We start from the raw sequence: 20,353 nt of genomic DNA on the forward strand, positions 1-20,353 counted from the left end.
TGTGACACGGTCTGAATCCTGGGGCTCCACACTCAGTGTCTCGGCCCTTTCTCCAGTGCCTGCCGCAGCACCTAGCCCTTGGCAGCCCCCGAAACCGCCTGTTTACTGAGCAAATAGCCAGAACCATGTCTGGTCTGGGGGACTCAGCCCAACTCAGTCATTAAGAGGAAACTAAAAGACAGGGACAGAGACGTCTGCTGTGGTGTTGTCTACGATCAGCAGCACACAAAAATAACCTCGGCAAGCATCATTTCAGAAGCAGATCAACACATCAACTCAGTGATGCTTTAAAGTCATTATAAATAAGGGAAGGTGGAAGATGAAATGTATACACATTGATTTTAGCTGTGTAAAATGCATATAACATATATATAATTTTACAGTCACAGTGTGGGAGGATAATAGCTAATTTTTACAATACCATCATTAGTGCTGCTATGTTGTTTATACTCACATTATTATACATATTTATATCTATATCCGTATTTACTGAGGGAGTAGAAACAGATCATTGTTCAGAACAATGATCTCGAAGCCAGACTGCCTGGATTCACATCTACGTTTCAAAATCTATTGGCTGTGTGACTTTGAGCAAGTTCCCGAACCTCTCTGGGCTCCAGTGTCCTCATCTGTGAGAGGGGGCAATGTGGGCAGCACTAAAGAGCAGTGAGTGGATTGGCTGCTGTGATTACGTTGCCTTCTCTATGAAACACACACTGCATATTGCACAGAGCGCCACCGTGCCTCCCCATTCCACCTTCAACACCGTGTCCCTGATCCAAATCATTGACAGATTCCAACTGAAGAAACACTGACTGGAAAAATCACACTCCTCATAAAGGCATTGGAAACAGTGTCTTATCCCTGTGAGGAAATTGCTGGGGTCACTGCTTGCTGGCAGCTGGCTCGGTCTCCAGAAAGCAGCCTGGCGATCACAGATCACCGTGTGTACCGCCACGTACACGGGCATGCAACCTCCACATACAGGCATGCGCATGCCACCGCGTGCTGCCTTTCTCGGGCCTCTGCAGGAGTGGCTTTACGCTTTTTGGTCCTGTCCTTTCCCTCCCAGGGCACGCTGATTCCAGTGCTCAGCTTTGAAACCACGTCGTCCTCAATGCCAGTAAAAGGACCCTCAGAAAGCTAACACTCTTCTTCCTCCCCAGCACCTCTGGAAATGCAGGCACCACCTGCGACTTGGAGCTGGTTATGGTTGAAGGAAATAATGTATACAGTGGTCCATTTCCAAGACAAAGTGCCTTGAATCGGCTTAGGTCAACAAACTACAGAAGAAACAGGATGTACTAGGCCCCTGCTTGGATAGCCACACGCCTGCTTCTCGGCACCCCCCACCCCTTAGTTGCCCTCACCCGAGACCAAAAGGTTTAGTCTAAGATGGTTTTACTGGCCTAAAATATCTCGTTGTCTGTTCTTATCAGCCTGCCCAGCTACTTAGGTCATAAGTCAAATACTGGAAGAGCCCCTGAGCTGACTGGGAGTGCAATGCATTGTGGGCCACAACAAAATGCAGCAGGACAGCCCCAAAGAAAACACCTGCAGCCCCTACCCAACAACCAATAGGCAACATCCAGGAAGGCTGTGACCCCCCCCCCACAGTACTCACCCTATGAGGAAGCGGGGGTGGGACCTTCACCCTCCAGCCCCTACCCAACAACCAATAGGTGAAGTCCGGGAAGACTGTGACCCCCCTGCACAGTACTCACCCTATGAGGAAGCGGGGAAGGAACCTGCACCCTACAGCCCCTACCCAACAACCAATAGACAACATCCAGGAAGACTGTGACCCCCACAGTACTCACCCTATGAGGAAGCGGGGGTGGGACCTTCACCCTCCAGCCCCTACCCAACAACCAATAGGTGAAGTCCAGGAAGGCTGTGACCCCTGCAGTACAGTACTCACCCTATGAGGAAGCGGGAAGGAACCCAAACTACAGCCCTACCCAACAACCAATAGACAACATCCAGGAAGACTGTGACCCCACAGTACTCACACCCTATGAGGAAGCCGGGTGGGATCTTCTACCCTCCAGCCCCACCCAACAACCAATAGGTGAAGTCCAGGAAGGCTGTGACCACCTCCCAACAGTACTCCAGCCTACATAATCATGACAGGACTCCACCCTACACCCCTACCCAAATAAACTACTTAGACAACATCCAGGAAGACTGTGACCCCCATTGCAGCACTCAGCCTATGAGGTGCTGGGTGGACCTGCACCCTGCAGCCCCTACCAACAAACCAAGAAAACACCAGAAGACTGTGACCCCCCACAGCCCAAGGAACCGGGTGGGCAGGACCCGCGCCGCTTAAGGGATAAATGGCTTGTTGTAACTCCTCTGCTGGGTGTGGTTTCGCCCACCAGATAACGCAATCTGCAAAACCGGGCCATTAAAAGTCGATTTCCACTGCTCTCTGGGTCTCTGAGTCCATTCTTTGGGTTTGGACGGGTGAGTTTGTTTCTCACAACCTGGTGGTCTGTACGGGGAAGAAATGACGTCTTTGATCGACACTGGAGGGGCTGGCTTCTCCCCAATGTACCAACCAAGGGGCGCAAAACTCTCTAAGGAGAAGTTAACGGTATGGGGGTAAAGAGGGAGGGATTTCAGGTTCCAATATTTAAGAAAATGTTAATTAGCTTGGGATCAGAACAAATTAAGTGGTTGTTCTTACATGTTCCTGAAGCAGGAACTAACCTCCTTGGTCAAGACCTGATTGTCAGATTAGGTTTAGGATTAGGAATAGAGAAGGGACAAATAAAAGTAATGATGGGCCTTCTAACAGAGGAGGAAGAAAGTAATCCCCTTGTGTGGATTAAGGAAGGCAACGGGGAGGATTAAAAATCACACCCTTACAGATTGAACTAAAACATCCAGGAGAAAGAGAAAGAGTTTGCAGGAAACAATATCCCATACCCACTGAAGGGAGAAAGGGTCTCCAAGCGTAACAGAGGAATGAATTAAAGATGGACTACTGGAACTCTGCATGTCACCATACAACACTCCAATTCTCCCCGTAAAGAAACCGGATGGGTCCTGCAGATTAGCGCAAGATCTAAGAACTATAAATCAAATTGTACAAACTCACCATCCTGTGATGCCTCACCCCTACACCCTTCTTAGTAAAATACCCCATTAACGTAAGTGGTTCGGTGTAGTGGATCTGAAAGATGCATTCCAGGCATGTCCCCTAGACTCTAGGAGTAGGGACCTCTTTGCCTTTGAATGGAAAACCCTGTAACTGGGAGAAAGCAGCAGTACTGTTGGACTGTGCTGCCAAAAGGTTTCACGGAAGCCCCAGACTTATTTGGTCATGTCTCAGAAAAAGTCCTGGAGGAATTCCAACCTTCCAGAGAAACCCAGTTATTACAGTATGTGGATGATCTTCTAATTTCTGGGAAAAGGAGGGACAAGGTATCCGAAGCCACCGCAAGCTTGCTTGATTTCCTAGGGGAAAGGGGGTTGCTTAATTTCCTAGGGGAAAGGGGCTTGTTCTTGTTTCTCCAAGAACAAACTCCAATTTGTAGAAAAAGAAGTTAAATATTTAGGACATCTAATTAGTGAAGGGAAGCGGAGAATAAACCCAGAAAGAGTATTGGGAATAGTGGGTCTGCCCTTGCCTAAGACAAAGAAAGAACTCCAAAAATTTTTAGGTTTAACTGGTTACTGTAGATTATGGATTCATTCATATGCTCAAAAAAACAAAGATTTTGTATCTTAAGTTACTAGAAGACGAACTTCTAGTAACCTTCTAGTAACCTTTGCAATGGTCCCTGGAAGAAATCAAGGCAGTGGAGGATTTAAAGCAAGCTCTCGCTACAGTCCCAGTCCCGGCCTTTCCATCTTTAAAGAAAATGTGTTATCTGTTAATAACAGTAGGCCAGGGCGTGGCCCTTGGGGTGTTCACTCAAATCTGGGGCGGGGAAGAGGCAACTGTTGTTTTTATCTCCAAGCTTCTTGATCCTGTCCCTTGAAGGTGGCCCGAATGTGTGCAAGCAGTAGCTGTCACAGCCCTGCTGATAGAGGAGGGTTGGAAGCTGACCTTCGACTGGGCCCTGGTAGGGAGCACCCCACATCAGGTCAGGCATATATGAAATCAAAGAGCTGGGAGATGGTTGACTAATTCCTGGACATTAAAATATGAAGTCCTATTACTAGAAAAAGATGATTTGGTCTTAATAACAGATACTTGCTTGAATCCAGTCAGTTTCTTATTGAAAGGACAGGAGAATAAGGTGGCATCAGACTGTAACTGTTAGGTATCATAGAATATCAAACTAAAGTCACACCAGACCTTCGAGAAGCTCCCCTACATGATGGAATGAGGCTGTTTGTGGATGGGTCATCCCAAGTGACTAATGGTAAAAGACACAATGGCTATGCTGTCATTGATGCAAACAATCCTCATGTGAAAAAGGTAGATTACCCAACAACTGGTCAGCACAAACCTGTGAATAATATGCTCTTAACCAGGCCCTAAAGCTCCTAGAAGACCAAGAAGGCACTATATATAGTGATTCCAAATACGCCTATGGAGTAGGACATACCTTTGGAAGGATCTGGACAGAGTGGGGCCTGATAAATAGTAAGGGGAAAAAACTGGTACATGGGGAACTGGTCAAGCAAGTTTTAGAAAGCATCCTGCCTCCAGCGGAGATAGCCATGGTTCATGTAAACGGCCGTCAGATAGGAAACAGTATAGAAGCTGTAGGGAACAGGCTTGTGGATGAAGCTTCTAAACAAGCCTCTCTAAAGTAAGAAGTTAGACTGTTTAGCCTAATCCAGATATCCCTAAGGTGGTATTAAGACCCCAATTTTCTAAAGAGGAGGAAGAGCTGGGCAAGATAGGGGCCACTCGGCTGGGCACGGTGGCTCAAGCCTGTAATCCCAGCACTTTGGGAGGCCAAGACGGGCGGATCACGAGGTCAGGAGATCAAGACCATCCTGGCTAACACAGTGAAACCCCGTCTCTACTAAAAAAATACAAAAATGGCCGGGCGAGGTGGCAGCGCCTGTAGTCCCAGCTACTCGGGAGGCTGAGGCCGGAGAATGGCGTGAACCCGGGAGGTGGAGCTTGCAGTGAGCTGAGACCCAGGCTGGTCTCAAACTCCTGTGCTCAAGTGATCCTCCCTCCTCAGCCTCCCAAAGTGCTAGAATTATAAGGCATGAGCTACCATGCCTAGCCAATATTAGTTTTTAAAAATTTTTATGGTCGGGCGCGGTGGCTCAAGCCTGTAATCCCAGCACTTTGGGAGGCCAAAGCAGGCGGATCACGAGGTCAGGAGATCAAGACCATCCTGACCAACACGGTGAAACCCCGTCTCTACTAAGAAATACAAAAAATAGCCGGGCGAGGTGGCAGCGCCTGTAGTCCCAGCTACTCGGGAGGCTGAGGCAGGAGAATGGCGTGAACCCGGGAGGTGGAGCTTGCAGTGAGCTGAGATCCGGCCACTGCACTCCAGCCTGGGCGACAGAGCGAGACTCCATCTCAAAAAAAAAAAAAAAAAAAAAGAACAAGATAGGGGCCACTCAAACTGAGGATGGGAGGTGGGTGCTCTCTGATGGGAGATAAATGATAAACCCATAATGAGAGAACTGATGTCCATACTGCACAAGGAAGTCACTGGGGTCCCAAGACCACGTGTGATGCAATACTCAAGAATTAAGGGTGTATAGGGATTTACACACCTGCTAAACAAGTGTGTGGGGGTTGTGTGACCTGCCAGAGAATAAACAAAAAGGTAGTTCGACTACCAGCTGGGTGCGGAGGCTCATGCCTGTAATCCCAGCACTTTGGGAGGCTGAGGCAGGTGGATCATGAGGTTAGGAGTTTGAGACCAGCCTGCCCAACATAGTGTGAAACTCCATCTTTACTAAAAATACAAAGAATTAGCTGGGCGTGGTGGCAGGTGCCTGTAATCCCAGCTACTCGGGAGGCTGAGGCAGGAGAATCACTTGAACCCGGGAGGCAGAGGTTGCAATGAGCTGAGATTGCACCACTGCACTCCAGTCGGGGCAACAGTGCGAGACTCCATCTCAAAAAAAAAACCAAAAAAAACAAAAGACTACCAGAGGGAGACCTCCTTCAAGTAGATTTTACAGAAATGCCCACAATAGGGAGACGAAAGTATCTGCTGGCAATGGTAAACCACCTCTCCACCTGGGTAGGGGCCTCCCCCTCCCAACTGCCACCACCACGTATGTGGCCAAAATAATCTCACAACAAATTATACCCAGATTTGGCCTGGTAGAAAATATTGATTCAGACAATGGGAGCCACTTTACCTCGAGGGTGCTAAGGGGAATTCTGGAGGGTTTGTACATTAGATGGGTTACCACACCCCTTGGCACCCCGCTTCCTCTGGAAAAGTAGAAAAAAGGAATCGGACTCTCCAAAAGCGTATTTACTAAACTAATCTTAGAAACTAAAGTGCCTTGGACCAGACGTCTCCCCAGAGCAACTCCTGAGGATTAGTACAGCCCCGAGGAAAGGCCTGGGACGGTCCCCTTACGAGTTGTTACATGGACTCCCAGATTTAGGTGGGACTACTGACCTTCCTGCTATGAAAACCAAAGACGAATTTTTAAGAAATTATACACTGGCCATATCCTCCACCCTGTCATCCCTCAGGTTGAAAGGATTTCTGACTCAAACCCTGCCTCATGAGTTCACGGTTCACCACTTCCAGCCTGGCGAAGCTCCGCCCAAGCTGGGAAGGTCCCTACCAAGCTCTCCTGACCACTGAGACAGCCGTACAAACAGCTGGATAGGGGTGGACACATGGCACGCAGTCAAGAGACTGGTAAAAGAACTCCTGGAAGGAAGGGAAAGGGGAAATGGGAAGTGTATCGATCTCCTAAGGAACCCCTAAGCTAACTCTGAGGAAAACCTAGAAGGAAGCCACGAGCAGGCTCTGTCATTGGGGTGGACGTAGTTAGAATTAATCGGTACACAATTATTGGATGGAGCCTGGTAGAAGAATAGCCAATCAAACTAATAGTCAATATAGCTAGAACCTCCACCTCCCGGACCATAAGTTTCGATGCCTGCCAAGTCTTACCTTGTGGGAATTCAGGGAATCAAAGGCAGCTGTCACGAGCAAACAAGTATCTATGTCCTGAAACAGGTCGCTGCGGGGAAAGCCCTGTGCTAGCTGGAATGAGGTCTGGTGGACCACCCAATTTTGAGGCTGGGTGAGCCATTCTTCCAAAACCAAACCCTTAAGGAATAAAATACAGTTATATAAGAGCCCCACACCACCTAACTGTAGAAATTTAGAGTGCAATCCTATATTAATTAACATAAACACCCTAGCTACTCTAGACCAGGAACCTTGGAGGTATGGATCAGGAATAAGTATCTCAGGAAGGGATCCCGTGGAACAGTTAGCTTCCAGGCACGTCACCAACTCTACCCCGAGCCCACCCAGGATTACTATAACTCCCGGTCCCACTACTTCCTTTAACCCACCGGACAATGCCCTAAGAGAGTAAAAATAACGAAGGTCACAGATTTGAGGCAGACTTTAGAAACTGAGACTGGATATGGGATATCAATGCCTGGGCCTAATGGGTCAGATTTTCGGTACTAGCTCTTAATAAGAGCTACTGTTACGCATGTTCTGCTGGGCAGCCTCAGGCACAGGTGGTTCCAGTTCCCCCAGGATGGGATACCAATCCTAATGGAATGCAATGCATATTGGCTTTATACCAGGACAGGGATGCATGGGGAAATGAGATTTGCAAAAGTCTGTCACTGCTCTTCCCGCTTTGTGAAAATTAGACATGAGAGCAATCCCCTCATCCTCCATAGGGAATACAAACCACTTCTCTTGCCTCTCTAGGCAGGGGCCAGAGTTCAATAAGGCTGTGGGAGAACTCTCAACTTGTACCCACATCTTAAACATTACTGGTGAGTCAAACAATGGCAACTACTCGGCTCTTCATACACCCCAGGCTGATGTCTGGTGGTAAGTGGGAAGAGGAACCTCTGTGACCTGTTACTGTCCAAATGGACTGGGACTTGTGCCTCAGTTCAACTGGCCATTCCATTCACCTTGGCATACCATAAGATCCCCAAGAACCCCCATGGCCACCTAAGTCAGAGAGATCTAGCAGATTCTTTTGATCCCAATATTTATATTGACTCAGTAGGAGTCCTAGAGGAGCACCTAACGAACCGAAGACCCGAAACCACGCAGCTGCTGGGCTTGCATCAGCACTCTTCTGGTGGTCAACTATTAATAAAAATGTAGACTGATTAATTGCATCTATTATAATCAACAAAGATTCATCACCTATACTCGAGATGCTCTCAAAGAAGTGGCTGGCCAGTTAGATGCCACCAGCCAAATGGCATGGAAGAACAGACTTGCACTAGACATGATCTTGGCAGAGAAAGGGGCCGTACGCGTCATAATGGGCGGAAAGCATTGCACTTTCATTCCTAACAATACTGCCCCAGATGGAATCATCACAAAAGCATTACAAGAGTTAACAACTTTAGCCAACGAATTGGTGGAAAATGCTGGAATTGATGATTGGCTAGAGAGTTGATTGGCTAGAGAGCTGGTTCGGGAAAACGGAAAGGAATGGTCGCCTCCATTCTGACATCCCTTATAATAGGGGCTGGAGTCCTGAGAGCTACAGGGTGTTGCATTATCCTCCATATTAAAGGGTTAACCCAAAAATTAATTGAAACAGCCATCAACAAACAAATACCCATAACATATCAACTATTATTAGAAACCAAATCAGATCTACTCTGTTATGATGAAGACAGTCAACAGCTTTTGAAATGATGTGAGAAACAAAGGACACAAAAATAAATGTGGAAATGGGACTAACAGGAGTAAAAAGAGAAAGAGGAGGGAATTGAAGGAAATAATGTATACAGTGGTCCATTTCCAAGACAAAGTGCCTTGAATCGGCTTAGGTCAACAAACTACAGAAGAAACAGGATGTACTAGGCCCCCTGCTTGGATAGCCAGCGCCTGCTTCTGGCACCCCCCACCCCTTAGGTGCCTCACCCGAAACAAAGAGAGTTTAGTCTAAGATGGTTACTGGCCTAAAATATCTAGTTTGTCTGTTCTTAACGGCTGCTTGTACTTAGGTCATAAGTCAAATACTGGAAGAGCCCTGAGCTGACTGGGAGTGCAATCCATTTGTGGGCGCCCAACAAAATGCAGCAGGACAACCCAAAGAAACACCTACAGCCCCTGCTTAACAACCAATAAGTGACCTCCAGAAGACTGTGACCCCCAGCTTAGTACCCAGCCTATGAGGCCCAGGCGGGACCTCACCACCCCTGCACCCAGCAACCAATAGGTGAAAGTCGGGAGGCTGTGACCCCCCACAGTACTCAGCCAGGAAGTGGGAGGCGGGACCTCACCCTGCAGCTACCCAACAGCCAATAGGTGAGTCGAGGCTGTGACCACCCCCACAGTACTCAGCCTATGAGGCCCGAGGCGGGACCTGTACCCTGCAGCCCCTACCCAACAACCAATAGGGTGAAGTCCGGAAGGCTGTGACCCCCACAGTACTCAGCCTATGAGGGAGGCCGAGTGAGGACCCCACCAGCACCCTGCAGCCCCTACCCAGCCAATAGGTGAAGTCGGGAAGGCTGTGACCCCCACAGTACTCAGCCTGAGGAAGGTAGGGACCTGCACCCTGCAGCCCCTACAACAACCAATAGGTGTGAAGTCGGGAGGCTGGCCCCCACAGTACTCAGCCTATGAGGCAGTGGGACCTGCACCCTGCAGCCCTACACAACAACCAATAGGGGTGAAGTCCGGAGGAATGGCAGTACTCAGCCTATGAGGCGGGGCAGGGACCTGCACCCAGCCCTACCCAACAACCAACAGGTGAAGTCCGGGAAGGCTGTGACCCCCCCCACAGTACTCAGCCTATGAGGAACTGGGGGCGGGACCTGTGCACTAGGGGATAAGAGGCTTGCTGTAACCGTGCTGGGTGTGCCTGCCCACCAGACACCCAATCTTGCAAAACTGTGTTTAAAAGTCTCATTTCCACTGTTCTCTGAGTCCATTCTTTGGGTTCGTTTCTCACATGGTGAACAGTGAATCGGCTATGTCATAACACAAGTTTCATCTTTCCTATTAGGTCCTGGGAGCCTCATGTGAGGATGGGGGATCTCTGGAAGTGCTGTTTATGACTTCAGTGAGAAAGTCTACCACTCTGATTACCTCATTTAGAGACTTGATGTCATGGTAATAAAATTTAAACTGACATTTGTCTTCTGAAAGCTATAAGCAGTTATCAAGTTTCTTCATTAAGCCTGAAGACCTCTGGAATTTCCTCCTTCTCCCATTATGCATAAAGGTAACAGAAACCTCAGGGCTCTGCTGGATCCGTAATTCAGGGCTGAGGATATCTGTTCATTAAAAGTGACACCTGTGTAACAGGAGCCAGGACAAGGCAGGTCCCCGTGACCAGTGCCTTATCCTAGATGTCAGCAGGAAGGAAAGAGCGAGACCAGTGCTGCCCTGACAGCAAAGACAAGGCAAATGTAGAGTTTATAACTTAAGCAGCCACTAAAAATGTAAATATGTAGCTCTGGTAAAAGCACTCAAAAATGTCAATCTGGCCAGGTGCGGTGGCTTACACCTGTAATTCCAGCACTTTGAGAGGCTGAGACAGGCAGATCACCTGATCTCAGGTGTTCAAGACCATCCTGGGCAACATGGTGAAACCCCATCTCTACTAAAAATACAAAAAGAAAGTCAATCAATATCATAACCGTGTTTCAGACACTGAACTTTCATGTTATTCATTTTTACAATAAATGATGTGAAAATGTGATCGTTCCCACATTCCAGATTAAACCAAATGAGGTTTAAGGAAATTCTGTGAGTCCCAGCAGGGACAGGTGCTGCAGGGGGAACCCTCAACTGTCTAACATCAAAGCTGTGCCCTCACAGAAGCTTTCTCTAGAAATCATAGGGACAAGACAGCATCTACTGCGGACTGACCCGGAGAAGGGCCGGGCACGAAGTAAAACCAGTGTGTAACATGAGCAAAACCATGGGTGAGAACAAAGTTTTTAACTGTTAATGTTGCCTGATTTTCTTTAAGGTTTTGTGTTTTAATTAAGAGATCAAGGGTGTTTGGCAGTAGTTACTACCACAGGTTTTGAGAGGTGAACTGCAAGGAAGAGAACAGACGCCTTCATCTAAATAGATGCACTATTTCCATGGGTTGGTCCCCATCATGAAATTTCCCATTTTGTTGTGATCGGCATATGAAACTATGAGTTAGCCTTTCCTCTATTTCATTTTAGAATTCATCACTTCCAAAGAGAAAGAAGCCTACAAATAAAGCCCGGGGTAGATTCCCATTTCTGCCTCCCAACACAGCCAGAGGAGCAGCCCCACTTACTTGAAGGCTGGGGATTCTAAAGACCTCCTCCAAATGGCACAGACCACTTTCACTCAAGTCTAAAATCGGTGAGGAGGAAAAGATGATGCCTCCAACACACTTGTGAACATCTTTGGAGGGGGTGGCAGGCAAGCTCCTAGTCTGACCAGCACCCTCCTCCAGATCAGCAGCAGCCACAGAGGGAACTGTGTAGGAGCCGCTTCCCTCCATCCGTTCTCTTCCAGGGACAGTAGCTCATCCTCCTTGGTCTGGAGTCACCTGGAGACACAGGAAGGGAAGATGTAGAAACAACTAATTACACTGAGGCAAAACAGAACAGCTATGTGGCAGATCTGCAGTAATTTAACTTGCTTTAAAAGCTGTCATTTTTCATAAGCTGTAGCAAAAATCTGACTTTTAAACATGTAAAAAAAAAAAAAAAGGAATACAAAGAGGTTCAGATTAAAATTCTCTGCTTTCACTTTGTACAATCGAGTTCCAAGATTTAACTCCTGGAAAACGCAAAGGCGCACAATAAATAGAAATGATCATTTTAGGGATATAAACAGATCAGAACACTTCAAAGCCTGTAAATCAACTGTAACGCTTCCATGAAATGATTGGGGGGGGGGAAGTTTGCCCTGTTTCTTATCTCTGGTGTGGTTCTGTGCCTTTTGAAATATGTTTTTAGTTCCTTGAGGCCAGGAAGCCTGTCTTTTGTTTACCATTTTGGCCCAGTGACCAGAACTAAGTCTGGCTAACACCCAGTTAAGCACCGGGGAAAAACCTGTTAAATTAAGAATCTTGAATTTTCGTTGTCCAGCAACACTTTTACTCAGAACTATTGTTCACCAAAACCTCATTCAGCGAGGCACACTTCCACTTGCAATTTCCAAACAATTTATTCGGCAATAAGAATCAACATTGGAATGCACCAGTTCATCTAATTCAAATCACTCAACCGCCCAATGATTGGCACATGTGTGTGTACTTCATTCCCGTTTTAAGGAGGAAGAGGCTGAGGCGTAGATCAGTTAGGGAACTGCTGCAGGGGCGCAGTTAATTGGGAGGTAGCGGCGACACTGAGACCCAGCAGGGTTCGACCCCAGGCGGCCTACATTCCATGGAAGCCTGTGGGCTTTTTCACGGTCAGTTCACTTGTTTTCTCCGGATCACGGAACTTAAAACAGAGGACGGGAGGCTTCAAACCTCGGAACAGGGAAAATATCTTAAAACCAGGAGTGAAACGACAGCCTGGACTTACACAGCGCCCAGGCAGCGCTGGCTCAGTGGGGTTTCCGAGGCTGCCTTCAAGGGATCCCCACGCACGCCCACCCCTGCTCCCTGCCTCTGTTTCCCCATCCGGGCGAGGCAGAGTTGGATCCGACGCTCTGGGCCTCACATTCCAGGCCTGAGGAGCGTGGCCTTTGCCGTCAGCATCGGGGCTGGAGCTACGCGACAGGGCACCAGGGGCCTCGGCACCACCTTCCTGCCACCGCCCGCCTCGAGGGCCCAGGGAGCTGGCCGTGCCCGCCCGTCTCACCTGCCGCTCCCCGGCCCACTGGAGCGCTAGCGAGTCACGCCGCCGAGAGCTGCAGCCCAACGATGGAGGCCACCCAGACAACGCGGTCGCCATGGAGACGCCGGTACCGAAGCCCGCAGGCGCCAACCCGAGCGTGGGTGTGTCCGTGGTGCGCCTGCGCGAGGGGTGTGCTGCGCCTGCGCGCGGGGGTGTGCCTGTTGTGGCGGTTTGTGCCCGTATGCGGGGGCGGGTTGTGGTGCGCCTGCGCGGGGAGGGGGTGCTTGCGCCGGCGGTGGGGAGGTTGTGGTGCGCCTGCGCGGGGGCACGGGTGTGGTGCGCCTGCGCACGCACGCGACCAACGGCAGCATCCGTTTTTCCGCGCCAGCTGCGGCGGAGGGGCGGTGACCGACGGGCAAGTAGAGACCCAGGGGGTTTGGAGGGGCGAGCGGCCTGGCACAGAGGGGAAGGAAGACAGCGGGATGCTGAGTGCTCCACAGAGGGGAAGGAAGACAGCGGGATGCTGAGTGCTGTCTGGGGAGCCGGAGGGCCCGGGGCGGGCGGGGCTGCTCGAGGACAGCCGAGCAGAAAAGAATTGGTGCTGAGGCACCATCTTTGGAGCCGCCCTCGCTGCCTGCTCTTCCCGCTGGGCTCACTCCCCGCTTCTCTCCTGGGGCTTCCTGGAGTCACTTCCCACGTGAGCTGCTTGTCCCCAAATCTTGCCTCAGGGCTTGTTCTCAGGGGAACGCAGACTCAGACCGTCCTCCTTGGAGAAGTAAGGCTCCTCTGCTGAGTCTCCTGCCGTGGACGGAGGAGTGAGGGGGGCGAGGAAACGCAGCGAGTGTCCTGAGGAAGGGTTTTGAGAATTTGTGAGAAGATGAAATGACACGGGCGGAAGGGGAGGTGCTTCGTGGTCATGTGGAACCCTGTAGTCCCGTGCACCTTCATTCCTGGATCCAGCTGTTAATGAAAAGTAGCACCCTCCATCCCGTCCAGAAACACTCTTGAAACCCGGACAGTTTAGCTACAGCCAGCCATAATTTCTTTTTTTTTTTTTGAGATGGAGTCTTGCTCTGTCTCCCAGGCTGGAGTGCAGTAGCGTGATCTCGGCTCACTGCAACCTCCGCCTCCCAGGTTCAAGCAATTCTCCTGCCTCAGCCTCCCCAGTAGCTGGGACTACAGGTGCCCGCCACCACGTCCAGCTAATTTTTGTATTTTTAGTAGAGACGAGGTTTCACCATGTTGGCGAGGCTGGTCTTGATCTCCTGACCTCGTGATCCGCTCGCCTGGGCCTCCCAAAGTGCTGGGATTACAGGTGTGAGCCACTAGGGGCCGGCGTGATTTCACCTTTTTAAGGAAACAACATATATGGAGAAACGACTACCCACTTACGGGAGTTACATTTTATTTTTGTGAAGATCACAATAAGAAATGTTTTCAGGCTGGACACGATGGCTCATGCCTGTAATCTCAGCACTTTGGGAGGCCACGGTGGGAGGATCACTTGTGGCCAGGAGTTTGTGACCAGACTGGGCAACCCAGTCTCTACAAAAAATTAAAAAAAAAAAAAAAAGTGTGGTGGCACACACCTGTAGTTCCAGCTGTGTGGGAGGCTGAGGCAAGAGGATCGCTTGAACCTAGGATTTTGAGGCTGCAGTGAGCTATGATTGTGCCACTGAATGTCAACCTGGGTGACAGAGCGAGACCCTGTCTCAAAAAAAACGTTTTCGTACGTACCCAACTATCGTACCAGTCAGGAAGCTGAAGGCACAACCAGTACCTTCCCAGGAGCGTGGGGAGGCCAACCTCCTGGGCAGAGCAAGGAGAGAATGGGGAGTGGCATGGGTGGTGCCATGAGCAGCAGCGAAAGGGATGGAAGATTTCAGCACAATGCTGTTTCTAACAAGGTTCAGCATTCCAGTATCTCTTTTCACAAATAAAACATTTACCAACAATTTGAGCCTGTTCCCTCTTGCTTGTTATTGTTGCCTCAGGTTTTTGTTTCACATTTTTCATGCTAAATTAATTTTTGTAGTCAGTAGTTAATTGTTTGTACGAGCATGTTTTGCCCTTTTCTGTTCTCAGTGTTTACCCAGGCAGATCACATCCATTGGTAGCCTTTTGGCAAGCATTCTTGGGTGAGCCTCCCAACGTAGGAACAAATAAGTGTTCATTTTGATCTGATTATTGAGTGGCTATAAAGCTGGTGCGGCATGTGGTGGTTTTAGGACCTTCCTCTGGGGCAGCAACTGCTGCTACCCTGCTGAGAAGTTTGCTGCCCATGGCATTGCCACTTCCATGAAGGAAATCTGTCTTCTCTTTTCATGTCTTTGTTCTGAAATTCTGCTGTGGTATTTCTGAGTGTGGGTTGGTTTGGCTGTGCTGCCTGGCGCTGGCCGTCTCTTCTCACCTGAGATAGCAAGGTTCCCGGCCATCTGTCCTCCCGTGGCACCTCTGCACCCTGACGGAATTCTTGTTCTGGGATCTCCTAAAAGGGAATAGGTTGCACCCACTCAGTGTCTTGTCCATCTCTCAAACTGCGCTTCCCAAGGTTGGCCTCTGTGTTCTGGGTTTACGAGCTTCCAGTTTACTAGCTCTCTGTTCGTCCAATTAGTTTGTTTCATCGATTGAGTTTTTAAATGAAACTGCATTGGTCTATATTTCTAATTTTCTTTTTTGTGTCCATTTGTTCTTATTTCTTCCAATTTTTGTTTTATAATGTTTTTAATGTTCATTGCTGTTTTCTTTCTTTATCTACCATGAGAATCCTAAGCACATCTATTTATTTATTTTATTTATTTTTTGAGTTAGGGTCTCAGTCTGTCACCCAGGCTGGAGTGCAGTGGTGTGATCTTGGCTCACTGCAGCCTTTGCCTCCCAGATTCAAGCAATCCTCCCACCTCAATCCCTCAAGTAGCTGAGACTGCAGGCATGTGCCACCATGCTGGGCTAATTTTTGTATTTTTTGTAGAGACAGGGTTTTACCATGTTGCCTAGGCTGGTCTCGAACTCCTGAGCTCAAGCCATCCACCCGCCTCGGCCTCCCAAAGTGCTAGGATTACAGGCGTGAGCCACTGCCAGGCCTGAGCCACTGCCTGGCCTAGACACACTTATTTTAAACTGTGCTCTATTGTTTTCTGGGCTGAATTTACCAGTTGATGCCTGATATCATTATCTGTCTTCTTGGAGTCCTGTGTTTTGAAATCTAGGCTTGCAGGCTTCTGCAAAGGGTTATGTTCTGTTTCCCTGGGTATTCACTGTGTGTCATGCTCTGGCAGGAGCCTCCGTTCAGCCTTTTGGGGTCATGCTTGGGTGCTTGCCTGGCCTTCCCGTTGGGAGCTGTAGATCCAGTCCTGGAGCCAGCAAGAGGCTGGGCCGAGGGCTGTCCTCGTCTCCATCCCCAGATACTGCTGCAGAAGTTGTATGTTTTTCCACATTCCTTTCATGGAAGTGAAACTGCCTTAGAAAATTATAACTGAGGAAATTATGATAGTGAAAGAGATCAGACCTAACCGACTCCATCTTGCTTCTAACTTAAGCTGTCCTTGTTCATTCCTGGGCGTAGGCCGAACTAACGTTGGGAGGGAACTCTGAAACAAAATGGGTAACAGCCCTTTCCCGAAAATACCCGCTTCTTGCCCAGGGACCCGTCTGTCTTTGCAGGACTGACAAATTAGCTACAGTATTAGAAATTACAGGTTAGGGGTCCTGCGACTCTGGCTCCAAGAGTCTAAACCTCCCCAGATTGCTCCTGGGTATAACATCACTATTGTAAAACCCTAGATCAGAGCTTGAGATATTTTGCAAACCCAGCACTCCATAGATCAGCTGACACCACCCAGACCCATAATCTGGCTCCACCGGTTCTGGCGCCCACCCGGGAGTAGAAAACAGCAAGGAAACCTCACTTCAGCCCCCTATGATTCCATCTCCAACCTGACCAGTCAGCACTCCACATGTCCCAAAGCCCCACCCTCCGAATTAGCTTTAAAACTCTGATCCCAGAATGTGCGGGGAGACTGATTGAGTAATAGTAAAACTCCAGTCTCCTGCACAGCCGGCTCTGCTGTGACTCTTTCTCCATTGCAATTCCCCTGTCTTGATAAATCGGCTCTGTCTAGGCAGCAGGCAAGGTGAACCCATAGGGCAGTTACAGAGGCAAGAGACTTCCTCCAGCCCTGGTTTTCAGCGATGCTCTTGGCTGTTCTCCACTACTCTCAGGCACTTTCTGCCCCTCACTCTTCAGGGACAGCCTTCCCAAGCACCTTTCCCTGTTTCTGGGACCAGAGCCCCCACAGGCCCAAAGTCTGGGTCCTGTGAGCTGCTATGTGTTTCCGATTCATTTTTGGTCTATGGACTGTTGTTGGTTTTTAAATTTGTCTTTTAAAAATTATCTATTGTAGGCCAAGCATGATGGCTCACACCTGTAATCCCAGTGCTTTGGGAGGCTGAGGCGGGCGGATCACCTGAGGTCAGGTGTTTGGACCAGCCTGACCAACATGGTGAAACCCCCGTCTCCACTAAAAATACAAAAATTATCTGAGCATGGTGGTGCATACCTGTAGTTCCAGGTACTCGGGAGGCTGAGGCAGGAGAATTGCTTGAACCTGGTAAGCAAAGGTTGCAGTGAGCCGAGAGCTTGCCACTGCACTCCAGCCTGGGTGACAAAGCGAGACTCCGTCTCAAAAAAATTAAAAAAATAAAAATTACCTATTGTAGCCATGGGTGGGGAGAATTGTAGGAGGGCCTCTGTATTAGTTTGTTTTTATGCTGCTGATAAAGACATACCCAAGACTGGAAAGAAAAAGAGGTTTAATGGACTTACAGTTCCACATGGCCGGGGAGGCCTCACAAGCATAGTGGAAGGTAAGGAGGAGCAAGTCACATCTTAAATGGAGGGCAGCAGGCAAAAAGAGAGAGAGCTTGTGCAGGGGACTCACCTTTTTAAAACCATCAGATTTCGTGAGACATGTTCACCATCACGAGAACAGCCTGGGAAAGACCTGCCCCCGTGATTCAGTTACCTCCCGCTGGGTCCTTCCCGTAACGCATGAGAATTCAAGATGAGATTTGAGTGGAGACACAGCCAAACCGTATCAGTCTCTAACCTTGAACTTGCAATACCATCTTGCCTGGAGAAAGTAGTATTTTCCAAAACAGGAAATAAGTCAGTTTTACTCTGCTTTAGTTTTTTATGTAATACCTTATTGTGAAGCTGCCGTAAATTATGTGTGATGTTTTTCGAATAATTAATATTCTTCTACATTGTAAACCAAAAACAAAATTCTAAGTCCCCCAACCAACTGAATGAACCCCTCTTCTCAGTCAAGGGGATTCCAAATAAACCTGAAAAACTAGGTCAGACCATTACAAGCAGTGAAGGATTGGGCATGCTTCATGATACTCCTCTCCTTTGTGGGGGTTAGGCAAACTCACCAGCATTAACATTAAAATAGAGATCTTGGCCGGGTGAGGTGGCTCACGCCCGTAATCCCAGCACTTTGGGAGGCCAAGGCAGGCAGATCACTTGAGGTCAAGAGATCGAGACTAGCCTGGCCAACAAGGGGAAACCCCATCACTACTAACAGTACAAAAATTAGCTGGGCGCGCACCTATAATTCCTGCCACTTGGGAGTCTGAGGCACAAGAATTACTTGAACCCAGCAGATGAGGTTGTAGTGAGCCGACAGTGCACCACTGCACTCCAGCCTGGTGACAGAGTGAAACTGTGTCTCAAAAATAAAAATAAAAGAGATCTTAAGACTGACAGAATAGACTGTAGCAATAAGATACCAACTCCAGCTGACTCTGGCATGATATCACATGGCAGATAAAGAAGGAAAGCAAGATAATTACCCCCAAATTTGTTTCTTTTCCATAACTTGAAATGGTCCTGCAAAGCTGTCTTCTGTGGGGCAGAGATTTGTATCTGTAAAGAATCTGTAACATAACTAGATCTTTACCCTTCCAGGCCTTCCCAATCCTGAAGAGATGAACTGAAAGTCTAGCATCTTTTAAAGATCAACACAGGAAACCGTGTTAGTCCATTTTCACGCTGCTAATAAAGACATACCAGCCGAGTACCGTGGCTCATGCCTGTAATCCCAGCACTTTGTGAAGCCAAGGCAGGCAGATCACGAGGTCAGGAGATTGAGACCATCCTGGCTAACACGGTGAAATCCCATCTCTACTAAAAATACAAAAAAAATAGCCGGGTGTGGTGGCAGACACCTGTAGTCCCAGCTACTTGGGAGACTGAGGCAGGAGAGTGGCATGAGACTCTGTCTAAAAAAAAAAAAAAAAAAAAAGACATACCAAAGACTGGGCGATTTACCAAAGAAAGAGGTTTCATTGGACTTACAGTTCCAACTGGCTGGGGAAGCCTCACAATCATGGCGGAAGGCAAGGAGGAGCAAGTTGCGTCTTACCTGGATGGCAGCAGGCAAGAACTTGTGCAGGGAACTCCTCTTTTTTTTTTTTTTTTTTTTTTGAGACGGACTCTCGCTCTGTCATCCAGGCTGGAGTGCAGTGGCATGATCTCGGCTCACTGCAAGCTCTGTCTCCCGGGTTCAAGCCATTCTGCTTCAGCCTCCCGAGTTGCTGGGACTACAGGCGCCCACCACCACGCCTGGCTAATTTTTTATATTTTTTAGTAGAGACAGGGTTTCACCATGTTAGCCAGGGTGGTCTTGATCTCCTGACCTCGTGAGCCACCTGCCTTGGCCTCCCAAAGTGCTAGGGTTACAGGTGTGAACCAGTGCGCCCGGCCGGGGAACTCCTCATTTTAAAACCATCAGCTCTCATGAGACTTATTCACTGTCATGAGAACATCACGGGAAAGACTTGTTCCCATGATTTGATTACCTCCCACCGGGTCCCTCCCACAACACGTGGGAGTTCAACTTAAGATTTGGGTGGGGACACAGCCAAACCATATCAGAAATGTCAGAATTTACCATCAATTGTCTCTAATGGTAGCCACCAATGAGACTTCATCTACTAATGAGAACCTTGGTCTCCACAACCCTTTATCTTAACCCAGACACTCCTTTCTGTTGATTCATTCCAGGTCTTTAGATAATAATTATTTCAACCAATTGTCAATCAGAAAATCTTTGAATCCACCTATGACCTGTAAGCTTACTCTCCTGCATCTCTCCCCATCCCACTTTCAGTCGTCCCATCTTTCTGACCAAACCAATGTATACCTCACATGCACTGATTGATGTCTTATGTTCCCGTAAAATGTATAAAACCAACTTGCAACCCAACCCCCTTGGGCACATCTCAGGGTCTCTTGAGACTGCCTTGGGCCATAGTCACTTGTATTTAGCTCAGAAATAAACCTCTTGAAGTGTTTGACAGAACTTGATTCTTTGTCAACAACATCAAAAGAAAGGCAGTCTGTTTTTTTAAATGTAAAATATACTTTATAGAAAGTTG

At 48.5% G+C, this 20,353-nt stretch overlaps 1 protein-coding gene across 5 annotated transcripts in view; it reads right to left on the reverse strand.

The window, feature by feature from the left end:
* The window catches only part of LRRC27 (leucine rich repeat containing 27), a 49,810-nt gene extending 36,734 nt beyond the window's left edge, over nt 1-13,076 (reverse strand). For all 5 annotated transcript variants that reach the window (XM_009215661.3, XM_009215660.3, XM_009215662.3 and 2 more), the window contains exons 1-2: nt 12,935-13,076; nt 11,413-11,670 (exon numbers count right to left, since the gene is read on the reverse strand). In XM_009215661.3, the coding sequence (XP_009213925.2) occupies nt 11,413-11,622 (210 nt within the window). In that variant the 5' untranslated portion in view covers nt 11,623-11,670; nt 12,935-13,076. The remainder of the gene's footprint in view (nt 1-11,412; nt 11,671-12,934) is intronic.
* Nucleotides 13,077-20,353: the final 7,277 nt, after the last annotated feature.

Source organism: Papio anubis, chromosome 11 (genome assembly GCF_008728515.1).
Source record: "Papio anubis isolate 15944 chromosome 11, Panubis1.0, whole genome shotgun sequence".
Classification (NCBI taxonomy): domain Eukaryota; kingdom Metazoa; phylum Chordata; class Mammalia; order Primates; family Cercopithecidae; genus Papio; species Papio anubis.